Source organism: Agrilus planipennis, unplaced genomic scaffold (genome assembly GCF_000699045.2).
Source record: "Agrilus planipennis isolate EAB-ADULT unplaced genomic scaffold, Apla_2.0 scaffold91, whole genome shotgun sequence".
Classification (NCBI taxonomy): domain Eukaryota; kingdom Metazoa; phylum Arthropoda; class Insecta; order Coleoptera; family Buprestidae; genus Agrilus; species Agrilus planipennis.
In genome coordinates, this window is record NW_020440825.1 from 447,517 (window position 1) to 474,355 (window position 26,839).

Genomic DNA, 26,839 nt, shown 5'->3' on the forward strand with positions numbered 1-26,839 from the left:
TTTATAATTGTCTGAAATAAATGCAATTTTAAAGTTTTAATTGTTATTTAAACATATTAAAAAGTTTTACGCTCATTATTAATAAAGATTGAAACTAAATATTTCGGAGCTGAAATCAAGGCATATTCACTGCCAAGTCAGTTAAAAATTTTCCATATTATTTGTTATTTCTTATTTTATTCAAAGTTTTTGGTCAAATTCCAAATTTTCTCTCAAACCGTATACTTCTTTTTAGTATAGATAGTATTAATTTACCTCATGATATGCTGCAAAACCTAATTAATCACGAATTTCTAATTTTATGTTCTATTGTCCCCGATTGTACCTCCCAAACATCCTTAAATAAATAAAAGTAAATTTGACTATGCTGCCTACCCTGGTACGCCCATGGTAGCATCCAATTTTCTTCAAGAGAAATCAATGACTTTTGTTACTGCGCAACTCAGCTATGACCCTTAGGATTCTGAATATATCTTTTTATTATTTCTTTTAGTATTGACATTCGCGATAGGCAGATATTAGATTAGATCCTTTACAATCGAGTACTTATTATACCATAATCCTAATTATATAATATATAAAATATCTATTTTGTGTATTGGACAGGTAGATTTTGTTAGGCCCCTCAGTATAACAATTTATTATTTATTGTGCATACAAACAATTTTAATACGTTTAATAGATAAAACTCCCCCATAATTATCAACGTCCATGAAGTTTTTTTTTTTTTTGTAAAATTATAAAGACCACAAATTTTATTTAACTATTTATTTTGGCAAACGACGTGTACAGAGCAAATAGGCAAACTTTCGGGTTTTTGGTGAGTCACGTTTGCGTGCAAAATAGCCATAAACTGGAGGACTGGAGGCGCAAACCTATTTGAAGTAATTTTTGTAAGGTCCAGTTTGCCGATCCTGAAGAAAAGTTTGACGACGGATAACATATGTTGTTAAAATGCCACTTTTAAGTGGTAATTGGTGTCTAGGTTGGATGATAAACATGTACAGTTGGCCATTAGAAGTGTTATAGATAATTAGGTTTATTATATTTTAGGTAATCTTTACTCTAATGTTCTCGTCAGTGATTCAGTTACGCTGAATGTGATTAAAATCTTAGTTTTGGGCGTTTAAACTAATTTGGAAATACCTACGGATATTATTATAGTTTTGTTCTGAAACCAGTTGTGTTGGTATTGCTTGTAACCACTGCAGTAGATAAAACATACAGTTATTATAAGTACTCAAACAACCGCAGATGAACGGGAGTGCTCATTATAGACGATCAAGACGAACATTAACATCAATATACATATGTATAACTGGAACATGCACGAATGTTTGTGTAAGTGCATGTGCTTTTGCCTAAAAGAAAATAAGTCATAAATTGTTGAATGTTTTCAATCACGTGTTTAAATAATTCAATTAATATCACGGCACAGTAGTGTCCTACTGCGAACAGCGACGATCGCCGAAACCAGAGCCGCCACTTCACATCCTTGCCTTTTAGGTTCATTTATCGGTTACAATTACAACTGCATGTAACAAACATTATGTATCTCCTACTCATGATAAGCGGCAAAATGTTTGTGAGGAGAAAATGTAAAAACGTGTCAATTGAGCGCTTGTAAAATTACTTTCAAGGTAAAAGAAAACAGATGCAACAAAGGTATATTTATTTTCATATTTTGTATGTATTAATTCACAATAACTACGTTACGTAAACAATTAATTGAGCATATTAATATATTATAATGGGTTAATTAACAGTCCACACACTCGATGATTAACCACAACTTTGTGTATTAATAAATAAAAAAATGACGAATTCTTATAGAATACTATCATCAAATTCCGCGTAATTTGATTTCACCATCACGATAAAAAGGGTATAAAGTGTTACCATACGATGATGCTCCCATAAACATATGAGAATGCCGTATGCATTTGTAAAACAACAGTTATACAAGTTGCTTCTGGTTTGAAATAGTAATAATTAAAAATTTATAACAATCTATTGTGTTAAGAAAATGAGCTAACAGGAAGTATGTGAATTAGCAGCAGAAAATGAAAGAAATATATTCTTTTGTAACCAGAAACGAGAAAATTAACAATAGATTTTATGTTGCTTTGTATTCATTTGCCATTTATGGTTCAATAATTTTTAAGTGAGTGACGCAATTACAATTATTTTCTATATTGTTCAAGCAGAGGATATTCCCGTAAAAGTAATGACATCAGTTTGATGACGCAAATTTACTTATTGAAATTATGACACTTAAGCTCGGTATCCAACGAATCCCAGTAAGTTTTTGTCCTTAGACCTGAAGTGACAGCTTTTGTGAGATAAAAGTGGATAGGTACCGATTCCGAGAGGCTACATACAGAGTAAAATTAAACTGTGTTGTATGTATTATCCTTAAACTAATTTTAAGTTACATCAGTCCCTTCTACATAGTTTTGGGCACCTTTTTCAGAGTTTTAAGATTTTATTTTTTATTATGCCAATACGAAATGGCTGAAATTCACTCGTATAATATTAAAGGACTTTCCACTGACTCATTTAACCGTTGATATTTGTGACGAGTTTTAGATACTAATCATTATTTTATATCATTAAAAATTAAACTGACAAAAACAAAAAAGAAAGCCATTGTTAAAAATCAATATTTGAGACCCATTGTGATTTCAACTTTAGATGAGGTTAAGCATTTTAGAATAGAAGAAAAAAATCAGGAAATCGGAAAATTAACTTTAATACATAATAATAGCACCTAGCAAGGAGGACCTAGAAATAGCTTTAAATAAAATGGAAGCGATACTGACAGATCAGTACTGTATGAAAATAAATAAAAATAAAACTAAAATACTGGTATGCAAGGGAAGAAAAAGTAGGGAAAGAGCGAATATAAAGGTAGGAGACGAAATTTTTGAAGAAGTGGCTGATTTTAGATACCTAGGAAGTCAGATAAGTCAGGACGGAAGGAGTAGTAGGGATATAAAGCAGAGGATAGCGCAGGGTCGTGTAACCTTTAATAAAAAGAAGGAACTTCTATGCTCGCAAACGGTTAATTTAGAAATTCGAAAAAGGTTGTTGAAGGTGTATGTTTGGAGCACGGAGCTGTAGAGGTGCGAAACATGGATAGTGGGCGCGACATAAAAGAAAAGGTTAGAAGCGTTCGAAATGTAGTGTTATAGGCGGATGATGAGGATATCCTGAGTAGAAAAGGTTAGAAATGAAGAGGTATTGGAAAGAATAGGAGAACAGAGGACTCTATGGAAGTCAATAAAAAATAGGCGAGATAGGTTGGTAGGACACCTTCTTAGGCATGAAAGTCTAGTCAGAGACATATTAGAGGCAGAAACAGGAGTTAGGAGGGGTAGAGGTAGACCTAGATTAGATTACTGTTTGCAAATAGTTAAGGATGTGGGCTGTTCTAGTTTTAGAGAAATGCGAAGTTTAGCTAAGGAAAGGAAAGAGTGGAGGTACATGTCCAACCAAACGACTAATATTCGGATTCAGAACTACAGAAAACCCTCTTGTTAAACGCACACGCGAAGATAAGCCAATACTGTTGACAAAGGGTGCGGTAAGCCCTACCGTCAAGTGAATAGATTTATTGACAGGAGCGTGTTTCAGTGTCACGTGGTTCACATTCTTAACGGATTATCCTGTATTTAATTACATGCAGTAACTTATGATATTTAAAACAACAGCATCAGCATTGTCCTGCTGAATAAGTGATTTATCCCAGTATCGTTCGGTATGGGAAGACATCACGGAAGAGCAACATTGAAACAACTTTTTGGCGCCGGTTCCTCTTTTAGCAGATGCTAAAAAACAACGACAAGTTTGCGAGAGCCTGAACTGTTACACACGTAGATATTTATGTGTATGTGTCTGTATACGTATAATGGACGACACGAAATATGCAGCCTCTGGCTTCTCATCTCGTATGCATGAACGTAGCGAATTACGTGCCGATTAAGTTTCACATTTCGGTAGTTTATCAATCGATGTTATAATCGTGATTTAATTTCTTATTAAGTACCATTAAGCCCGCTATAGAGACGGCAATTTCATGGGGTTGCACTTATTTTTCAATTAAAAACTATTTTCTTTTACCGATTATTACATGGAGGAACCTCCGAAACACTTGTTATTACAAGAGACCGTTTAATTTTTCTCATATAATTGTTTATTAAATGCTGTTTAACGGCAGCAAGTAGGTTGGGTCGATGTTTTGTCGAAACTATTTGTCTCTACGGCGTGCTGATGATAGCAAACGAGATCGAAATCGCGATGCGCGCCTGATAGTTTATTTGTTTGCTTGCTACCACTTCACGCCTTAACTACTCACTGATCATCATGGAATTTTGTTCACACATTGTCAGGGATACAGAGAAGAACATATAGAGTACTTTCTATCCAAAAAAAATACTGTTCCCGAGGGATAGAAACAATTAGTTGTATGTTGTCGTCGATGATCTTTGACACGTATTTAGGACATCAACGTGAGCGAAGCGAGGGGTAAAACCTATCATGAAATTTAGTACAGACATTGTCAGAGGTACAGAAAAGGACATAGGGTACCTTTTATCCAGAGAAAAGATACTGTTCCCGAGGGATAGAATTAGTTTTATGTGGTCGTCGATAATCATTGACGCGTATTTTAGAACATTAGCGCTAGCGAAGCTGCGGATAAAATCTAGTAATCTGTAAAAGACATTGGTCACTAAATTATACCATAATTTTTACAAATTCACAAAACCTAAAAAAAGGCGAATATTTACGAAACCGAAAAAGTATATTTCATACGTTCACCGAATAATTTCTATACTAGGCGAACGTTTTACCTTACCTGTACAGTAAAAATGGAGTAATCAAATTTTAATCGAGGTTTATTTATTGTTTCATATAATAGGACAAATTGAGGTACTATTTACCTAGTTTTTTTATGGGATCAAATTAGTTACCTACCCTCCATTATGTCACTTTGATGTTTTAATCTTTAAACAAATTTTACTTATTTTACATTATAGCCTCAAAAGAATGTACCAAGTACAAATAGAATATGTAATATATATGACAGAAATCAATTTCTGTCTTAGAGAAAACCCCTAATTTGAGTATAGATCGATCAACATATTAAATCACCTTTGATCATAGACTTTAGCATTGTACGCGATTGCTAATTTCCTGACCAGATACGTATTATAATAGTAAAATGTATAAGTATACACTTAACTGCTTAGAATGAATGAGACAGAGGATGTTGTTTAATTTTTGCAACATAATTACTACAATAATTGAATAGGTACGTTCCTATACCGCTTCGGTCTCTTACGGCATATGAGATGTATTAAAAAAGAACTGCCTAATAAACATAATAGCAGTAATGATGGCACTAACTTCCGCAGTCGATGTATGCTCGAGAAAACCTTAAGCGGAAGTTAGGGAGTGGAATGAAGAAATAGGGTGCCATGATTCTCATAGTAATGCCTGCCAATACATAGTAAGCTCCTAGGTGATATCACCAAAATAAAAAAGAGCGTATGCATTAATTTAGAGTTCTGTAGGGCGAGAACTCGATTCCGTATATCTCTTAAAATTATGCATGCAAATTGCAAGCTAACATCATTATTATAAATACATCAGCAATTCAAATGTTAACTGCATGATCGTATGTAAATTTCTCTTTTCTAAAGTTATTTAGGAATTCTTCAACAGTGCTCTTCTTAATTTGTGTTTCCAAATAGGCCTTTATGCGTGAGAAGGTGTCCTACCAACCTATTTCGCTTATTTTTATTGACTTCCATGCGCCCTCTGTCTTCATACTGTTTCTAACGCTGGTTGCACATTACACGTTTTCGCCCGCACGATCAAAAGTCGTACGAGTTTATATCGTGGTGCAGTTGCTTTCACACTGTACGATTTTAAACGTAGGAATCACACGATTTGTAACCGTACAAAAACATTATTCAGATACATGTGCTCGTTGTCACCATTTCTGAGGAAAGTATTGTACAGTGACTATGAATCGGGGGCAGATTATAGCTCGGTTATTGTATCTAAAAAGACAAAGGCGTGAGCGCCTTCATAGGGTGCATCCTATTAATCAGAAACGTGAGGAAATGGGGTTATTCTATACCTTGTTTGAAGACCTGAGAAATGATGAACGGAAGTTTTTCAACTACTTTCGTATGTCAGGTGACTCCTTTGACGAACTGCACGGCAAATTGCAGAATGTCCTTCAACGGCAAAACACACAATTTAGAAATTGTATAAAACTTATTGAAATGCTAGCTGTAACTTTAACACCGACTGCTTTTACTTCCCTTGCAGAGGGAGGTATTGTAATCTTAAAAAGAATCATCCTCCGAGATCATTGCTTATTTTCACGTTGTAGAATCTCTAAACCAAGAAGTACATATTTATTTTCCCAAAACCGTCAGTCAGTTTGACGGTCTGTCCGTCTGTCTGCTGGAAATTATTGAAAAGCTATTTTTTGAACGTATATTAAACCGCAAAATAAACAACTAAACTGTAAACAACGCGAATTAAATGGTAGTAGTAGACACGTTCCCGCACGATTGAAACCGTCTAGTATGAAAGGGTGCATTTGACCACGTAGTCCACTAAGCGAAGATTCGATACGGCTACCGTTCATCTGTAGTGGCACTGGACGGCTGCAACGCGATCAAAAATCGCGTCCGTGCCGTAACCGTACAATGTGAAAGACCTCCATACTCTTGATAGGAGACTAAAAATATTTGCCCGTACGATTTATTCCCGCACGGGCAAAAACGTGTAATGTGCAAGGAGGGTAAGACCTCTTTATTTCTAACCCGACCTTGTGCTATCCTCTGCTCCTTCAATCCTAAATTATCTGACTTTCTAGATACCCAAAATCAGCCACGTCTTTTAATTTTTTGTTCCTTATCGTTATATTTACTCATTCTCTACTCTTTCATCCTGTTGTATTTTTATTTATTTTCATCAATACTGTTGTACTCTTCTAGTCTTCTACATCTGATTAACTTCTACAATTTTAAACCAATCTGTCTCATTCGCTCCTACAGCTTACTAATATACTTAACGTGTAATTTAAAGTAACTATACACCTCCGCAGGTACTGTAATAATACTCCTCCTCATCAGTAGCTTACTCCCAATTAAACACCTCCTTGTATTATATCCCGCCTTCAACACCTACTGCATTCAGTATAACTGTTTCTAGACTTCTAGTAACTTTTTTTTGTCGCCATCAGCGACTATTATTATATGTAGTCATGATGTAGCATGTCGAAAAATTGTACGTTATAGTATTTACTTTAAAGGGTTACTTATACACCAAAAGCCGGATATCTCACATATATTTAGGGTTTCGGTCAATGCAGCCATTGACAAGAGAAATCTAAAAGAATGTCAGCAATACCATACGAAAGAAAAATCATTTCTACTTTTATTGGTATTTAGTTTTTGATTTCCACAATCTTATAATTGTGCCAAACATTATACTTACAGCGCGTATGTATTTTTTTAACAACGATGTCATGCATTTCCTGCAATTAGGTCAAAACTCAATATTTCATATCAAATTGTCTTATAATAAATACTTGTGACAAACATCGCCAGAACTTTAAACCCGAATGATTAAAAAGGATTATGATGTGGCAACCATCGACAGAATTTTATACCTAAATGGTTAAAAAGGATTATCATTTTTGATATCGAATACTTAGCATACTAATAAGAAACAAGAAATAATCAATATTAATATTTTTTAATGAGAATTTTAATTCTGATGTTATTTTTAGATGAATATACTTCTTTTCATATAAGCATTAATTTTACATGAAATTCTCATTGCAATATTTTTACTTAACCTTATTAATTCAGTTCAACGTGTTGAGGAAATCTTGCTACAAGCGAACAAGTTTTTAATGTACCCCCTTGCAACAAAGTGTCCGAAAAACCTGTTGCACTCTTCTGATTTCTACTTGTAATATTATTCCGCTTTCAGTTCATCTGTCAATTAGAATTCGTTCGGAACTGAGACTGTTACAAATTAATGAAAGAATTTTTATGAGTGAAGGAGAGTAAAAACAAATGTGTGTCCGCCATATAAGTGTCGTACTAATGATCTGGATTCTATCGAGTTTCAATTAAAAACATAAGATATGTATTTCCGGCACCAGGGGGCGATTATAAATAGAATGTGAAAAAGGAATAGAGACAATTCCCAAGAAATCTGAATTCGTTGTTATTGCATAGCGTTTTCCTTATTTCTAATGGATATTAGTTAGTCTAAAAAGGGTTATTAAAAATGCAAAGGTCTGCAAAACCACTAGATGCGATTGTTTTTTTTTTATTTTTTTTTATTGATTTTAAATGTTCGTTAAGTCTATGCCTTACTGATTCACCGGCTTGTCCGACATAAATAGCGAGTCAGTGTTAACAATCTACTTAGAGCAATTACACTGTATTGTACCCTTTCATCTTCAACTACAAACTACCATTACCACTACTGGTGTCATTTTCGTCAAACAGACATAGAAACCACCGACTTAAATTCCACGTTGTTACCTTGCAACTTTATAATGCATGGGCCAACAGCTGTAATTTCACGTACCGGGAAGGTTTTTTGGGAGAATTTAAGACTTGCAATTTTGGTAACTGAAACCCGTACACGTCGAACGTCTCGATGAATAAAGGGACCGACCACGCTTTAAATAAGCTAATTTTACTTGCTACGAGACTGTTCGTTTAATCAGCAAACGCCCCGTTTAACTGCGTCTGTAATCCTTATTTTTGTTTTTCTTCTTTTTTTTGAACTCCGTATTATTAACCGAAGCGGTACAAAGACGAGTTGCTCAAGTTACACATATTTTTAGNGAGAGTAAAAACAAATGTGTGTCCGCCATATAAGTGTCGTACTAATGATCTGGATTCTATCGAGTTTCAATTAAAAACATAAGATATGTATTTCCGGCACCAGGGGGCGATTATAAATAGAATGTGAAAAAGGAATAGAGACAATTCCCAAGAAATCTGAATTCGTTGTTATTGCATAGCGTTTTCCTTATTTCTAATCGATTTTAGTTAGTCTAAAAAGGGTTATTAAAAATGCAAAGGTCTGCAAAACCAGTAGATGCGATTGTTTTTTTTTTTTTTATTGATTTTAAATGTTCCTTTAGTCTATGTCTTATGGATTCACCGGCTTGTCCGACATAAATAGCGAGTCAGTGTTAACAATCTACTTAGAGCAATTACACTGTATTGTACCCTTTCATCTTCAACTACAAACTACCATTACCACTACTGGTGTCATTTTCGTCAAACAGACATAGAAACCACCGACTTAAATTCCACGTTGTTACCTTGCAACTTTATAATGCATGGGCCAACAGCTGTAATTTCACGTACCGGGAAGGTTTTTTGGGAGAATTTAAGACTTGCAATTTTGGTAACTGAAACCCGTACACGTCGAACGTCTCGATGAATAAAGGGACCGACCACGCTTTAAATAAGCTAATTTTACTTGCTACGAGACTGTTCGTTTAATCAGCAAACGCCCCGTTTAACTGCGTCTGTAATCCTTATTTTTGTTTTTCTTCTTTTTTTTGAACTCCGTATTATTAACCGAAGCGGTACAAAGACGAGTTGCTCAAGTTACACATATTTTCAGGTAGGAGGCATGTGAAGGTGCAGCCACACTCGTTAAAAATGGACAGGAAGAACCTTTTCATAAACAGGCATCAGAAGTATGTTTTACTTGTTTTTTGTTTTACTTAAATATAGTTCGGTCCAACCTCCGACTGCCTATAAAGTGCATTAATACCTAAGACTAAAATGAAATGAAATGAATAAGCTGAATGTTCTACTGTATGACATGACAGGATGTCTCCTGCCCACTTTCCTTGAACTTAAGTGTACACATATTCGTTGCAAATAATGAAGAAATGTAGTTCCACCAGAAATACATGTTTTGAGTATGTAACGCATCTGAAAACGCTGTATGAAGATTTCTTCATACCTTAACGATTCTTTGGATTATTATCTACTACACCACATTAACGATATCTTTCAATTGACAAAGAAGTACAGGCCTGACGCTCGAAGTTGGCGGAAATTTTAAAATTGCAGCCCTCTTTCTTCAGCATTCGTATCAGGGGCGTATATTAAATACAGTGTAAACTCTTTATAACGTCACTCGATTTAATGACAAACTCCTTAAAACGTCGAAATTGCTTGGCTTTGGTTGGTTTACATTGTTTTCTATATAATATTACACTCTATATAGCGTCACGCTCACTCTATTTAACGACAACAATGCGGCATTATAAATCATTGAGCAGTACTTTCTAAGTTGCCGAAATAGATAAGAACTGCAGCTGTGTACGTTGTTGAAGAAGACGATCCTGTCCCTCCACCAAGCATCAAACAAGCACTTGATGCAGCGAAACTATTAAAAAAATACTTTTTATATAATCAAATTGATCCAGCAGTATCTCAAGATATGAGTAAGATACGTAACAAAATACAATTAAAATATTGGAGCAGCAAAAAACATCAGACGAAGATAACAGGCTATACGCAATGTATGAATAATAATGTTCGTGTGCAAAATGTGTACTATATTAGTAAATGCACATTATTATAGAATAGTAAAATAATATCTTTTATTTCTCTGCTTTTAATGACCACTCTTTATAACGCCGAAAAATGTTCAGTCCCTTAAGTATGGTTATATAGCTCCTTTAATCATCCCCAAATTGTTATTTAATTTATATTAGTAAACCCCCTGTTAAAACTTGTGTATTAGGGATATAATGGATATATATGGATAGCACGCAATTATCTAGAGATATTCATGTTTTATCAACTTTAATTTTTATGTTATTCTATTTTATTCCAGTTTTTTCTTCCTCGTTTTTAAGATGATGCAAGGTTTCCCGTATGTTTTTTTTGATTTCGAGACACTTCCCAGTCCCACGCAGTTTTTATCCTGTTCCTTTAATCCGTCCCAAATATTGTTATTTAATTTACATCATAAAAATCCCATCAAACTTGTTTAGTGGTATTGAATTATGATTAAAGACTTGTAATTGGGTGGCATGAAATTATCCGAAAATACTTATCATTTGTTGGCCTTAATTTTTTCTCTTTTCTTAAAGTTTTGACTTTGACTTGAGAAAATAATTTCGACTAAATTTTCTTTATTTTGCTCAAAGTAATAAGTATGCTCTTTTTGAAATAGAATTGTCATTTATAATTTATTTCCTCAGTAATTCTTGAGACAGACTGGCATCTGTCGACGTAAAAGATTATACGCTATAAGCGGTCGTGCTGACATAAATATTAGCCTTAATTATCATCTTAATTAAAGAATAATGAATTAACTTCTTGTAAAAATTTCCAAATTCTTTCGCAAACACTAGCAACTTTCAATGCCCTCTTTTATAGGTCAGAAATAACTGTATACTTAATAATTCTAGAGCAATAGTTTTATCATCTATAATACATTTCTGCTGAACTTCAAACATTCTTAGAATGATTTGACTATTTAAGGAGCAGATACATACGTTTTTTTATAAATATAATATCAAATAATTTACTGAAACCTCGTTGAAATTCATATGGATAATGAAAAGTAGGTAATACATTTTAACAAATCCTTTTTATTGTTTCGCCAACAAGTTCATTGTATCACTTCTAAAACAGTCACAGTGTTGGCGAATCAATTGTCAAGCATAATGAAAAATTATGTTGAAATTTACAGTTTGTGCATTGTTTTTTTTATATTTGACATAATAGCGATTTGATTTAATTGCGAATTGTGATCACATGAGTAGACAGTCTTCTAAAAATATGTCGTTTGGAATTTTTCTCGGGAATGATATGCTTTTCTTAAAAGAATTTTAGTTTTTATTATTTCTCTTCTTGTTTTATTGTTTATATTTATTTTCTTTATTTTACGTTTGATTCGTATATTTGTAAATAGTAATAAACGCTTAAAAAAAGTCGGGCGGTAGGTATTATTTGTTACTTCAGAAAGTCTTTAATTTTTAATAAGGAAATAAAGCCACACAATTGCGCACTGGTATTATTTTTTATCAAATGGAAAAACATGCTTTGACCACTTGTTGAATGTTTCCCAACAGCGTTTACGACTTTAGTACAAATAAGTTGGAGCAATAAAAAGTATTGTTCGCAAAATACTAACTAATTAATTTGCCTTAAAATGCCGTAATGACATTGTAGTTTATTGAAAAGGCCTATTATTTCTTAAATTAAACGATTTGTCGTTAAATCGACAACAAGAGACTTTTGCAACTTATTACAAGAATTGTTGTTACCATGCTACTTATCGTTTGTTGGCACGGTAAGTACATAATATTAACGAGCATTTTACATTGGCAATCAATTCGTTAAATTCTGATATAATGCTGCCATAAACTACCCACTTTTCTTCTGATTATTGAATACATGAAACTTTTCTATTGCAACAATCCTCCTCTTCTGTGTTTTAAATTTCCATGGTCCACTTTTATTCAACTTTTCCCTCTTTATATCAAACAAACATCTAAAAAGCCCCGCTATATCCTTATGGAAAATGGCCTTCTAGCAAACTTTTTATAACTTTCGATTCTGGTAGTTCTCGATGTATAGACCAAAAAAACTCAATTCAGCGTTAAGTCGTAAAAGCTCATCTTCTTGAGATACCTATGGTTCCTTAAAGGTGCTTTCTTCTATAAGGATATCCAAGGTGCGAATATACCTATTAAATAAGTTCAAATATACATATCCTGACTAGTATTTTGAGGGGGGTGCAGCTAGAGTCCCTAAGTGGGTCGAGAACTACCAGAAGTTTGGCAGAGGACAATTTTCTGTAGGAATCTAGCGGAATCCTTTCATAAAATAAACATTCAAGGGCTTATGAACTAGGCAGTGAATGAAAAAAAAAACACTGCTTTTAATTTAGCTGCAAAATTTATTTTGTTACAAAGCAAAGTGAAATGAAGTAAAAGGCATACATATAGATATATAGGATGAGTCACTAAACCCAAATTCATACACGTATACTTCAAAATAGAGAAAAATGTTTCAAATGTAGGTTGTATAGAATGTAAAATTTAACCGTTTGAAAAAGTTTAGCGAGTTTGTTGTTTGATTTTCAGTACCAAATTAATTTATTGTTGAGTAATTACATAATTAGCTGTGAAAATAGTCCAATACATTTTAATAAACTGACTGTTTTTTTATGGAGAATTCAAAAATACAGTAAAAAGTAGGGGTTCCATTTGAAATAACGAAGTTACTGCGCATGTATATGTACAACCGGAAGTCCGCCATATTTGAAAATATTTTTACGTTATTATACACTTATCTCTATTTGAAAAATGTTTCTCTACTTTGAAGTATACGAGTATAAATGACCAATTTCAGCTTAGTGACTCACCCTGTATAGACGCACTTTTTATCTTAATATAATTAAATCAAACGATAAATTTTATTGCATAATAGGTAAAGTGCAATAATAATATGCACATAGTGTCGACCACTTGCACATGTAATGTGAGTATTTACATGTTTGAAATGATTTCGTAATTTTGTTTATTAATATCGCAGCCTTTTAAACGTGGCATTAAAAGAATATAATAATAATAAACAATTTCATATCTATTAGTTACTAATTACAGCATTTGGCCGCCGATTTCGCTCAAAACATTAAGAGATAAACCACAAATTGAAAATCCGACGATGATGAATAGATACTTTCGTAATATGACAATACGATTCTCAGCAATTAGAAACCTACACTTTGAATAAAAATTAAAAGGAATATTCACCCCTAATTACCACAAATAATTTGTATTGAGTAGTGAGTATTCCTTTTAATTTTTAATTAATATTTACCACAGTCTCTTTCTAATTTTTTTTGCACTTTAAATCTTCGCAACTATTGCGGCTTTGAATCTATAATCATTCACGTGTGCTCGAATTTTAAGATTAAATGGTCACGTGACGCCATTCCTATTTATTACTGTACCTTCAAAATTATTAAAACCCCGAAAACGAAAAGGTAGTTTTTTTTTCTAGTCCGGGCCTGCATAACAATGATCAAATATTTGATTGTACCCAATGTAGCGTGTGGCCCTCATGTGGCAAATCCTTCTATCAGAATCCTCCTGATGAAGGGATTTCCCCACAGGTTTCTCATTAGAACCCCCACAACAGGTATCAGTACTGGTTACATTAAATTTAGGAACTCATTTTACATAGATACAATAAACTTGCGATTATTTGCAAATGGGCTGTACTTGAAAATTATAAGCTGGTATAATCCTATTGATTATGTGCCAAATGAGGCATTAATAGTGATGCGCGATTTATATTCTTTTTGTACGTCTTATGGGACACGTGAAATATGGGAACCACACGAGGTAGTGTGGCTAACCTGTTTGAAACCCTCGCTGCAACCCTCCGAAAATTTTAGTCGGGCAGTAAAATAATAAGACAAATAATACGTACATACATATAAGTAATGTAAGTTTTCAGTTCTCAGTCAAACATGCATAGAAATTAAACTTATCAAACATCTGACCGAGGTTTTTGTCCATTTTTATATTTATATTGAGTTTATTCAGAGGATTTAAATTGGTTACCCTTTATTAGGCCAATTTAGTTTGTTTTGTTTTTAATGCTTATTTTATTGTTTCCATTTATTATTTTATAGGTACAAGTATCATTGTACTTATAAAAAGTATATGAACCCCATCGTAATATGATGATATGAAATTCTTAAAACATTAGAATAGAATATTAAAATTGCTTTTAAAAATTGGAAATATTGTTTGCGAAAGGAATTAAACTGATGGTAAAAATTAAAACAGCCGTCCGACAAATAACGATAATAAGGCGTTTATGGAGAATATAAATAGACAACGTGATCTGTCTGATGTATTACGTTTATTATTTAATAACGCATAATTTTAACTGAATGACATGTCTGATGACATCTGCGATGAAGTTAAACATTCTAGCGATTTTTCAGTTTAAGTTGTATTTGTATGATTTATGAATCCTCAATCAGAAAACGATAGTTAATAAATCTTATATTAATTGCAACATTCTTGGATTCCTTTCAAATTACGGCTCATAATTGCATTAAGACCGGATGGTTGGAATAATTTAAAAGTAAAATAAGAGGGCAAGAAAGTCAATATGCTAATCTCTGAGTTGGTGTGTTAATCGAAGATTATTATAACGCCAGAATCTAAATAATTTTCTATATAATAACAGCTATACGCGGACATGGTATAACTATGCTCTTACATTTAAACAGTAAAAGTGTATTTTCTGTTCGTTTTAAATGCAGAATGAACAGTTACACATTTAGCCTTCGGATTAACTATAAATTTCTGAAATATGTTACAAATTAATGCTTCAATGTTCTTCTGGAAACGCGCACGTAAATATGCGTGCAGTGTGTTATTTGTCGTAAGCTCGTTGACTAGCCTTGCAAGGAGTATTAAAGTTGTCGTCTAAAATGGGAAATCGCGTTCGACGTATGGATAATAATGAGTACCTATGATAAAAATATTTGCAACTTATATGAAGGTCTTCATACCACTGACTGCCTACGACATACTTGTCAACTTGAAGACCATCAGAAATCTGGAATGCCTGACTAAGATTGTCATGCACGAAGACAAGAAAAACGTCTATTGTCCCGAAAAGAAAAAAAACAAAATCAAAGTGGGAGTAAGAGAAGTTATAATCGGTGCCTGTATTTCTTCCCTTTTAGTTTTATTTGTCGATTATCGAACAAATATTAATTAAGATTTAAAATATTCAAATAGAAATATTATTCATTTCTCTGTAAAATTTCAGTCCGATGTTTGGGAGGTATGTCAAAATGCTACGAGACAAATAAAAATTTGGAAAAACGTTCCTCATTCAATTCTAAAACTCCTGTAAAAATTACAAATCGATTCACTAAACCGTTAAAAAGTTATTGAAATTTTAAAAAATTGTAATTTTACACGTCATTTTATGGAGATTCGTTAACCGAACAGATTAAATTTATTTTTATTAACAGAAAAAAAGCTACCAGAAATTTCAAACTTTTATAATAAGTAACTTGAACTCTGGAGAATCACTTTAGCGTAAGGTTATTCAAATTCACTAAATGGTTATCGAGGAAAAAATGAAAAATTAGCTGAAAATCTCGTTTTTACTTGATAATATAATGATAATATTTATAATTGTCTGAAATAAATGCAATTTTAAAGTTTTAATTATTATTTAAACATATTAAAAAGTTTTACGCTCATTATTAATAGAGATTGAAACTAAATATTTTTTTGTTTCGAAGTTGAAATCAAGGCATATTCACTGCCAAAAGTCAGTTAAAAATTTTCCATATTATTCGTTATTTCTTATTTTATTCAAAGTTTTTGGTCAAATTCCAAATTTTCTCTCAAACCGTATACTTTTTTTTAGTATAGATAGTATTTATTTACCTCATGATATGCTGCAAAACCTAATTAATCACGAATTTCTAACTTTATGTACTCTTGTCTCCGATTGTACCTCCCAAACATCCTTAATCATGGATGAAGTAGCAAGCTATTCACTAATTTGTAACCACTCAATTATTTTTGGCATTTGTACAGAATATGTAAGTTGTATGAGGCACGAATATTTTCTACATATTTTCTGAAATACGCAATTTAAATTTGTTCGGAAATGTATACTCCAGTTATGAATTATGGTAAACAATAATATAATTTATCAGTAAGAAAAGTGTGAAATATGAAGTGGCACTTATTTAAATTAAATGTCATAAATAATTTTTATAGAAACAAGAAATATGCACATTACTAACGAACATATTAAAACATTCTAGATATCTATCGCAAGTGAATACCGATATTACTTTGCTCATAAAAAAATATTCATTTAACATTTACTTAACTTGTTTTAAATTCAAGGATAACTTACATTCTAGCACTGATATTTGAAACTAGATGTACCTATAAATGTCCGCTTTTTCAATAATATATATTCGATTATTTGCAAAATAAAGACACATTTATATAGTTGCTAACAAAACCATACTGAACAGAGGATCATATGATGCTCGTAAAACTTCGATTTTATCAAAGATACTTAGTCAATAAGGATTAAGCGAGATAGATTGGTAGGACATCTTCTCAGACATGAAGGTCTAGTCAGAGACGTAGTAGACGCAGAAACAAGAGTTAAGAGGAATAGGGGTAGACCTAGATTAGAGTACTGTTAGTAAAGTTATTGATGGTCAGTAACTAAGTCTGCAGAGAGACAACGAATCGATGCTTTAAAGGTGTGCTTGGATCTCGGCATGAACATGTTCGAGGCAAAGCGAGACGAAACAGATTCCTCGTTTGTATCCTCGAGAACTCTGAACGAAGTCGGTCTAAACAACGAAAACTGCACTGATTCGAACATGCGCGGCATATTATTTAATTTATTTAGTAGATAACGCTGATAACAACGATTTTATTAATAAAATGACGCAAACGAGGCAGGTATGCATAAATATCATCCACATCAAATCAAATTGTCTTTGAAGTAGCGATGCGAAACTAACGAAGTTCGAACAAGTTCGGGTCAAACCGAAGTAATTTGCTGCGCCTCGATTTTAGTACACAGAGAGAAAAATCTTGTAAAAATTACCATGCTGACTCATAATCTGGGCGCCATTGACTCACAATCGAAAAATTACCTTGCTAGCACAGTAAAAAATCGTGTTTTCAAGAAAAAGTATTGAATTTTCTCAATACATGTCTCTTGCACCTACTTTATAGTGACGATCATGGTAATTTTTACTAAGACTTTTCTCTTCGGGTACGTCTTCTGATTTTAGGTACGGAACCCTTTCTTTACCTTGTTTTATAATAACAGCAACATTTTAAAGGTATTTAAATTACGCAATTGTTGTTTAATTTTTATGGGNTTCAGGTACGTCTTCTGATTTTAGGTACGGAACCCTTTCTTTACCTTGTTTTATAATAACAGTAACATTCTAATTGTATTTAAATTTGTACGCAATTTGTAATTTGTTGTTTAATTTTTATGTGTTGTAATCAATTTTTGACGGATAAACGTTTCGTCTGAAGAACGCAGCAAGACAGGAAAAATTAAAGAGAGAAAGAGAAATATAAATGTGCATCCAAGCAAGTTATTTATGAAGAACATAAATAACCAATTACTACAGATCAATATTTTTTTACCTTTCCGACCAACCTTGTACAATAATTCAGTTCAAAATGACCTGATACAATTTTAAGTAAATTACGATTCAGACGTAGGTACATACGATCAAAGTAATCACGAGCAGTGTTTGTACATAACAATTTCTTTATATTGAGTAATTCTGAAAGTCGCGGGCAGTTAATAACGATGTGTTTACATCCACAATACCAGCTACGCACAATGATAGAGCCTCAACATCGATACCTTGGCAAAGGCGGCGAAAAACCACTGAAGAATGAGGTGATTTAACCATCTCTTGTGGTTCGAAGTCTGTCACGTACTTACATCCTACAGCAAAGAGGTTGGTCTGGGTCCGATGCTAGGAGATAATCTTTATTGAAATGATGCACTTTTATTCCTCGTGATACCTTTTAATCTTTTTGTTGTAAAGCTTATTTATGGCAGGGAGGAAAAAGAAACATCTCAAAATTAAAATAACCGTGCGATTATTAATTTGTAATGCCCACTAGGATCTGCTTCATTCACTCTGCAGAATAATAAAAAACAAAATTTGCCGTCATGGGACGCCTGTGGAAGAAGTGAAAATCGAGATTCCGGTATTTACAAAAGTACCTGAATTTCTAGCTTTATTATGAACTATAAAATCTTCGAATGTCTCTAAGACTGTTCTTGGCTAAAATAACTAGAACCGTTGAGAATGTTCGAGAACCGTTATGTATGAGATATAATGTTTTTGAATGTTTTTGTTCTTACTGCATTGAAGTTGACATGGCAAAAATAGCAGGCAAATATATAAATCATAAAATAAAATTTGCCACGAGCCGGGAAACCCAAAAGCCAGTTTGAATGCTCATTTCAATTGAAGCTATTATACAAAAATTGTAAATTCTGTTAGAGAATCCTGCACAACTAGAACCGAACTCATAATTAGCCACTAGTTAACCGCTGGCGATGTAGACTTCTAACCAGAGGGTTCTATTTTTTTTTTCAAATAGAGTCATTTTGTCATCTTACCGACCCGGCAACCGCTACTTTGAGTGAGTTTGTAGTAGGCATTCTCAGTTGGGCTTGACACTTGCTGTGAACCCCAAAACTAGTTTGCATACTAACATCAAATCGGGTAAGCAAAAGAAAATGTAAAGGCAGTTAAGAAAAACGTGGACACTTCGAACTGGACTCATGTTTGGCCACTAATACACCGCTGATCAACCAGAGGATTCGAACTTTTCTTGAAAATAGCGTAATTTCTCGATCTTGTGAGGGAGATTATATAATATTCGAGTTTCCCGGGTCGCGGCTAATTTTTAGCTTCCACGTCTAATTTGCGAAATATTCACAAATTTCAAACCCGATTATGTGAGTGCCTACTATGTATAATCCTTCTCGAATTAGCAGTTGTCGGGTCCCTCAAGATAGAAAAATGATCCTATTTTGAAAAAAATCCAACCCTCTGGTTAGAAGTCTTCATTCTTAGAGGTTAATTAGCGGGTAATTATGAGACCAGTTTTGACTGTCTAAGATTTTCCTAACCAATTTTACAACGTTTGCATACTCTATCTTCATTTGAAGTTAGCATGCAAACTGGTTTTCGGATTTCCCTGCTAGTGGCTAATTTTTGCCATTTATGACTAATTATCCAGTACCTGGTGAATTTGCCATTGCCATGCCAACATGAAAGAGGTAATGTTCTCCAATGTCTAGGGTTGTTTTCAGGTTAGAATCTTCTAGGGTGAACTGGACCAGATGAATTGAGCTCGTTCTGAAAAGTTGAGTGGTGAAGTTGGGTTCCGACATTAAATTAGGGCATTTTTATATATTTCGACTGGTGTCCCAAAAAATGTCTGGAATCTTCCATAACGTTCAGGATTTCTCCAATGTAGTGTGCGTGTGAGTTTGCAAAACGACCACCAAACACGTTTAGAATGAATGAGAATGTAAACCCAACGAAATGGGTTGCCGTTAGCTAGTAAAAGAATAATTTTGGTGTTTGTGTTGCATGTTTTGGTGAACAAGGAACATAACACGTCGCGGTCAGAAAATATTTCGGGTTGCTGAATATTATTGATCAGTTTTAAACGACGGTTACCCCAGGTACCTACCCACGTGTGGTCAGAATAATTCTTTACTATAATTAACGTCTAGGTGTAGGTAGGAAGAAAGTAATATTATATAGGTATTCATCTAAGCGGTACATAGACAATTAAAATTAAGCTAAGTATTAGCAAAAAGGTTAAAAATCAATAATCTGCTTATGTTTTTATAAAAAAGCTTCGCAGTCAGGAATCCTCCCACTTACAGAGAGTAGAGTAAGATAATAAGTTCCCCAATTAAAATAAGATAACAAAAAATCGCAACTGTAAAATGTAGATAGATAATAAATAGATTATTTTATGTTTTATTTATTATAAAAACTGTTTGACTATTTGACATTTGAGTGCGTAGTCTCCATTTATATTTTATAGGTATGTTTATGGTTTTTCATTTCAATAGTGACGCCTACTTTAATAAAAAGATTATAAAAAGCAGTGCCACAACGACTGTTGTAATTGAATTGAATGTATAACATTACATTGTATGGAGCGGAACAATTTTAATTCTAGTTCAATCACATCAAGATATTTTTAAGATTTTTATATAAAAGTATGCGAAAAGATGCGCAAACTGGAAAACAATAATTACGATACATCAATTTAATAAATAGGTATTGTTTAATTTTGTTTTTGCATTAAAAGCAAAACAAGTATACATTAACGGTTTAACGTATCTTCACGTACGAAAAGAAAAACCGTTTAAGGGAATACGAAAATAAGTTCGAAAGACCAGTTCTGTGTTTTACAAAGTAGTATGTAGACTTTCAGACCATTTACAGCAAACATATTAACTAAATCGTGTGTTCGTCGGGGCTCACGACTGTTGTTTCTTGGCCAAAGAATTTTTCGAATGAAGAAATATGCAAACAATTCTTGCGAAATGACCGGTCCATGTCGTTCAGTAATGAGACTGTAAAGGTCTGTTTCGTTTGTGTTGTGTCTTCGAACTCGATTTTGGCCAAACGAATTTCGATTAAAATGGTTCGATCATGAAGACCGAAATAAAGTCGGTATTGGATTGAAAACATTTTGAAACTGAATAGTCAATTTGGCTGTAACTTTTTAGTATAACTTTCATATTTTATGTACGGGGATTGTTTCCTGTCCTCATTCTTCTTAAAATACGGAGTGTTTTGCGTTTTTGGTTCGTTTAAATGTGTGATAATGTAACCGACAAGCACTTAAGTAAGTTCATCTAAAATCCACCCAAGTTTCTCCCATATGAATATGTATTATTTTTAATTCATATGACGTTTAATTAGAAAAGTTTTATAAAACAAGAAAACTCGCGCAACACTTCTCTGTTCTCTGTGACGAAACATAATGTTGTCTTCAGATAAAAACAGAATTATGAAAATTCGACTTATGGGAATCCCAAAAATCATCCAACTACCAAATAAACTTTACCTGTTTGTAGTAGAGTACAGATTGATCTTTTCAAGAATTGTTTAAAGGAATAACGTTACAACTATTATACCTAGTTAATTCATACCAACTTAAGAAGCCAACTTGGAGCATTTATAAATAGACTTAATAGAAAAATTTAATAATAATAATTCAGTTACAACGAGTCATACAAAATTCCAATGTAACAGCAACAGTACACTATAATATTACAAATCCATTTAAATAAACAATAAAATAAGATATCTGTTTCAAATCAAACCATTTAGCAAAGACAAATACCCATATACTAATTGATTTTTGTGTCCACTAATTTTATAGTTTAGGTATGTACATACAGTAAAGTCCGCTTATAATGACATCGAAGGGAAATGACAAACACATCATATTAAGCGGGCGTCATATAAAGAATACTCTTAGAAAATAAACAACTTTCTATTTTGGTTAGTTATTTAGTTTAATAGAGAGAAAAACTACAAATTGTATATATTTATTAAAAGAAAAAGAAAAAGAAGGATGAATTGTAATATCAATATACAAAAGAAGGGTCGGAAAAATGAGCGAAAATGTTATTATTAATCATTTGGGTCTCTATAGCCGGATATGATTTCTTGAGAATCAGTCATAATAAACGATATATCATTTTAAACGAAGTCAATATATCCAAACTTTATATTAAGCGTTTGGTCAATATAGGCGGAGTCATAATAAACGAATTCCACACTATAAAGTTAAGAAAAACATTTACGATTACTTTTTCTGGTTCTTTTGTGAGATTAAGTCAATTTCATTGCCATCGACTAATACAAGTTAATAGTCTGTAAGTAGCTGAATATTTTTTTTTGTCGTGGAAGTTGATAAGTTGCACTTCGACAGATTGTGAAGTGAATTCATGTACCTATACAGTTGTAACACAATAAACTACTACAAGTTGGAAGCGATTACAGATGAAATGTTTTCCGAGCGAGTGTCAAGACAGGATGATTGAGACGTTTACATCCAAAGCTCCGTGCAATAATAATATATAAATATCGGAGTTGAGAGTAGGTACAATTGTAATTCATAATTCCGTTTTGTATCCAACTAATCTTTCACAAGTCGCACAATAGGTGCCTTTATTTTCCTTTTATAAACTATCACTCCCGTCTCAATTAACGGTTGGCAGTGCCCGTGTGACACAATTGTGTAAATAATATGTAATGACACAATTTAAGCGCAAAGTGTAAATTGCTTTGCGTTTTCTTCGTCTTGCGTGCAAGGTGCAAGTAGTGATAAAAAAAAAAAAGAGAGAAAGATGACCATTCGCCGGCAGTTAACAGCATTTTTAATTGCATCATGTTATTTAGTGTATAACACTTTTTGCAACACTATTGCACTTCTTCCTACATTTACTGCAAGAACAAATTATAGACATTAAGATAACCATACAGCATTGCAGCGTTATTTTGAAACTATAGTAGGTGCTAAGTGCTAATCTGCGAATTATTTAACAATTTCGAGAATACTGAAACTACCTCTAAGATAAAGATAATGACAAAAATGCTAAGAATAGTTTCCAACTATTAAAATACCTTGGCATAAGAGAGAGCAGATGTTGCACTTATTTTGAGTGCGATTATTCAGCACAGTATCCAGCAATACATGCGTATACATATGCAGATACTTTCCAATACATTGGAAGATGTTTTCGGGAAAACAACAAGCGGAATTCCACTTCCATCTTAAAATTATCAGATAAAAAATCCGAAGAATTAACTCAAGAAGATGTGGAACTTCCCAAACTTCTTAAAACCGCGAAATATTTAGTAACCATGACGGCGTGACATGGAAATTTGCTAATATAGGTAGAAAAAAGTATGAAAAACTTACCCATAGATCCAATAGAAGCAGTAGTCGTTGTAGGAATAGCAGGATCAATAGAATTCATTTTCTCGATAACAACCGGGGTTGTGGAGCACTGTGAGGAAGCTGACGAGTCGCAATCCAAGCTGCTGCGATCGTGAGTTTGTACTGGAGAAGGACTCTTGACAGGACCGGGCAACATATGATGGGGATTACTTCCGGATCTCATCAAAGCCTCGTCTTGGGCTTGAGCCCTTCGGAGAGCGGTCTGCATTGCCATAACCCTTTGCCGTTCGGTGGTCAAGCGACATTTTTCACACTTACAGGCGCGGTATTTGCAATACCTTTTATGTCCTTTGAGGGCGATCTTGAGACGATGGTTCCGGCACCGGGCGCAATTGGGAGGTGTTCTGGGCGACGCTGTCGAAGTGCTGGAAGCGTTTATTTCCATTTTGGGCTCGAATTCCGGAGTGTCAGTCATTTTTCGCACACAAATCGAATCGCCTAGTAACGTAACATCGACAACGAGGGAAATATCGGTCGTGTTCGGCGGGGTTGAATTGTCTGATAGCACTGCACAGAAAAAATTGACGAGCACGTGTTCGTATCACGGTCGACGAGAACAACTGTCAACAACAATAACAACTAACAGCAACAAAGATGTTGATGATGATGACGGCGATGATGATAATGGCAATGATGAATAGAAGAACGCGGCAAAATTGCAGTTAGTTTCGAATGCAGTTGGTAGTAAGTGTAGTAATAGTAAGAGAGAGCACACAGCAACAGGTAGCAGATATGTAGAGCTGCGTCGTCGTTTTACGTGTGTTCGGCAAACCACTCAATTTCCCGAAGCCTAAGTATGCTGTCTGTGTTGTTAATACGTGTGAAAAAGAGTGCACGCGGCGGCGGTTGTGATAAGTAATTGAACCCGAAGTCAACTGTCAGTCTTGCAAAGTCAAAGTGAGGTGAAGTTTTGTGCAGGATTGCATCGGCAGTGCGGGGCAAAGGGTATATCATTTACGACTTTGGCAGTGGGGGAATGCATGTGAGGAGTGCAGTTTAGAGCCGTGTTTTATGCGGTAATAACCCGGGGAAGCGAGTTTTGATGGCAGGTATTCGGTAACTACTTCTGTAGCAATTTGGCAAATACCAAGACGGTTATATTAGCCGTTTACGACGTTCGTTCTATTTATTGCAAGATAGGATAGGACAGGATAGTGTAGGACAGGATGCGACGCAGTGTCTTGCACCAAGAGAGCGCGTCGCGCTTCCAACCGCTTCCCACCTACCACTGTACTCAGCCACTCGAGTTTTATAATAAAAATGGCGCGACTTAGTTGCTAATTCTGCAGGAATTTAATTTTGGTCGTTTTATTTTGCCATTAAGCTCAGCTTTCGATATTGCACATGCAACAGCGGCGTTTACGGCACAACGAATATTTCATTAATGACGACGACGACGACATTCCTAGACGAGGAGATTGACGACTTTGACGCCCGCCGGAGAAGCGCCTCTTCACGTCGTTTCGACTCCGAATCATCGCCCACGTCAGGACTAACAACGCCCGTTGTCCTGGCTTATCATATAAACCGCACGTTTCAAAGTACGTACATTCAATTCTATGCGAAACTGATCCCCATTTATGAAGGGCTTTATGTGTAATTTTCAAAAAGAACAAAAAGATCTCATTATGAATATTGTAAATTACTTATTGATAAGTAACTTATCATAAGTTATGTTATTATAGGTAAATTGTAGGTGTATTTGAAGGTAACTATCATTGAGTTTGGTAAAGAAAAAATCAATAATTGTCATATTTGGACTTCATTAAGTTTTTTACAAAATCAGTAAATTGTTTTGTTTGAAAAATTGAAACGAGTGAAATTTAAGATAGGCCTTTATAGTGTTAACGTACTGTGTTTTTTCCTTTATTTAATCGTTTTCAAATGTATACGGTATTACTTTTTTCTATTACTTATAATAGATATTTAAGTAATGTAATGACCGACTAAGTCCGGGCCGGCAGACCAAATGAGCCCCCCCCCCCGAATCTGCTCCAAAATTGATGTACGAGGGCGGTTCAATAAGTACCCGTGTTAGAAATGAAGACACGTTTTTTTTATAAAATTTGGTTTTTTATTTTTCAACATAGTCCCCTTTTAGAAAGATATACTTCTCCCAACGACCCTGCCATTTTTTTAACCCTCCAAAAATAAGATTTGTCGAACTCTCCAAAATCCCTCCTGTCTCGTCGATGACTTCCTCGTTTGCGCTAAATGTCTTTCTTGCTAGTCATTTCTTCATGGTACGGAACAAGATGAAGTCGCAGGGAGTCAAATCGAGTGAGTACGGGGTGTGCGGCAGCAAATTCATAACGTAATTCGTGCATTTTGGCGGCAACAACTCCTGATGAATGTGCCGCACCTTCTTTTTCGTCAAATGCGTCCGTGTCTCGTTCAATTTTTTGTCGAAGCGGTCCAATAACTAACTGTAGTATTGTCTAGTGATCGTTCTTCCTTTTCCTAAAAAATCCGTAAAATGATTTCCTCGGTAACAACGTTTGCCAAGCTTCCTGGTCGCTCCTATCAAAAACGGATCTTTGCCCACGTTTAAATTCGTTGAAGCAATATCTAATTGTGGTCGTAGATGGCGAAATGTCTCCATAAACAGCATCCAACTTTGTTTTCATCTCCTCGCATTTTTCCCATCCAAAAACAAAAAGCGAGTTACCGAACGATACTGGTATTTTTCCATCTTAGCGAAAATAACGAAACACGTCTCAGTCGAATGGCTGCCAAATCCAAACTAACCTATCAATCAGTCTGAAATTCGTTTTGGCGTGGTTTGATATATGGCAGCACACGATGACAACACCAATTTCCCTCAGGAACGTCCTCCGTCTTCAAACACGGGTACTCATTGAACCGCCCTCGTATTGTAAACTACATTTTTATGCAGGTACAGATTTAGTCAAGTATTTATGTACAACTTCAAAATCCAAACTGTCTCTTATATCTACTTACTGAACATATTTTGACCTTCTTTGGGATTTCAATAAAAAAAATTATTTCTAAAATTTGAATGCCTCGAGACTAGAGCTGCTCTCACTCCAACCCCTCTGGTAATAGCAGACCAACCAAATTTTTTCCATTTGAAGATAATTTCAAAAAAGTTTACGTTTCTCAAAATAATTGCGTCTTTCCGTAAACTATTCGGCAAAGGCACACCTCATCCTG

At 34.2% G+C, this 26,839-nt stretch overlaps 1 protein-coding gene across 2 annotated transcripts in view; it reads right to left on the minus strand.

Annotated features, from left to right (window-relative positions):
• The window catches only part of LOC108735473 (protein doublesex-like), a 98,463-nt gene extending 72,734 nt beyond the window's left edge, over positions 1-25,729 (minus strand). The window contains exon 1 of one of the 2 annotated variants that reach the window (XM_018467439.1): positions 23,627-25,729. In XM_018467439.1, the coding sequence (XP_018322941.1) occupies positions 23,627-24,080 (454 nt within the window). In that variant the 5' untranslated portion in view covers positions 24,081-25,729. The remainder of the gene's footprint in view (positions 1-23,626) is intronic. The other variant, XM_018467440.1, reaches the window with a different exon arrangement.
• Positions 25,730-26,839: the final 1,110 nt, after the last annotated feature.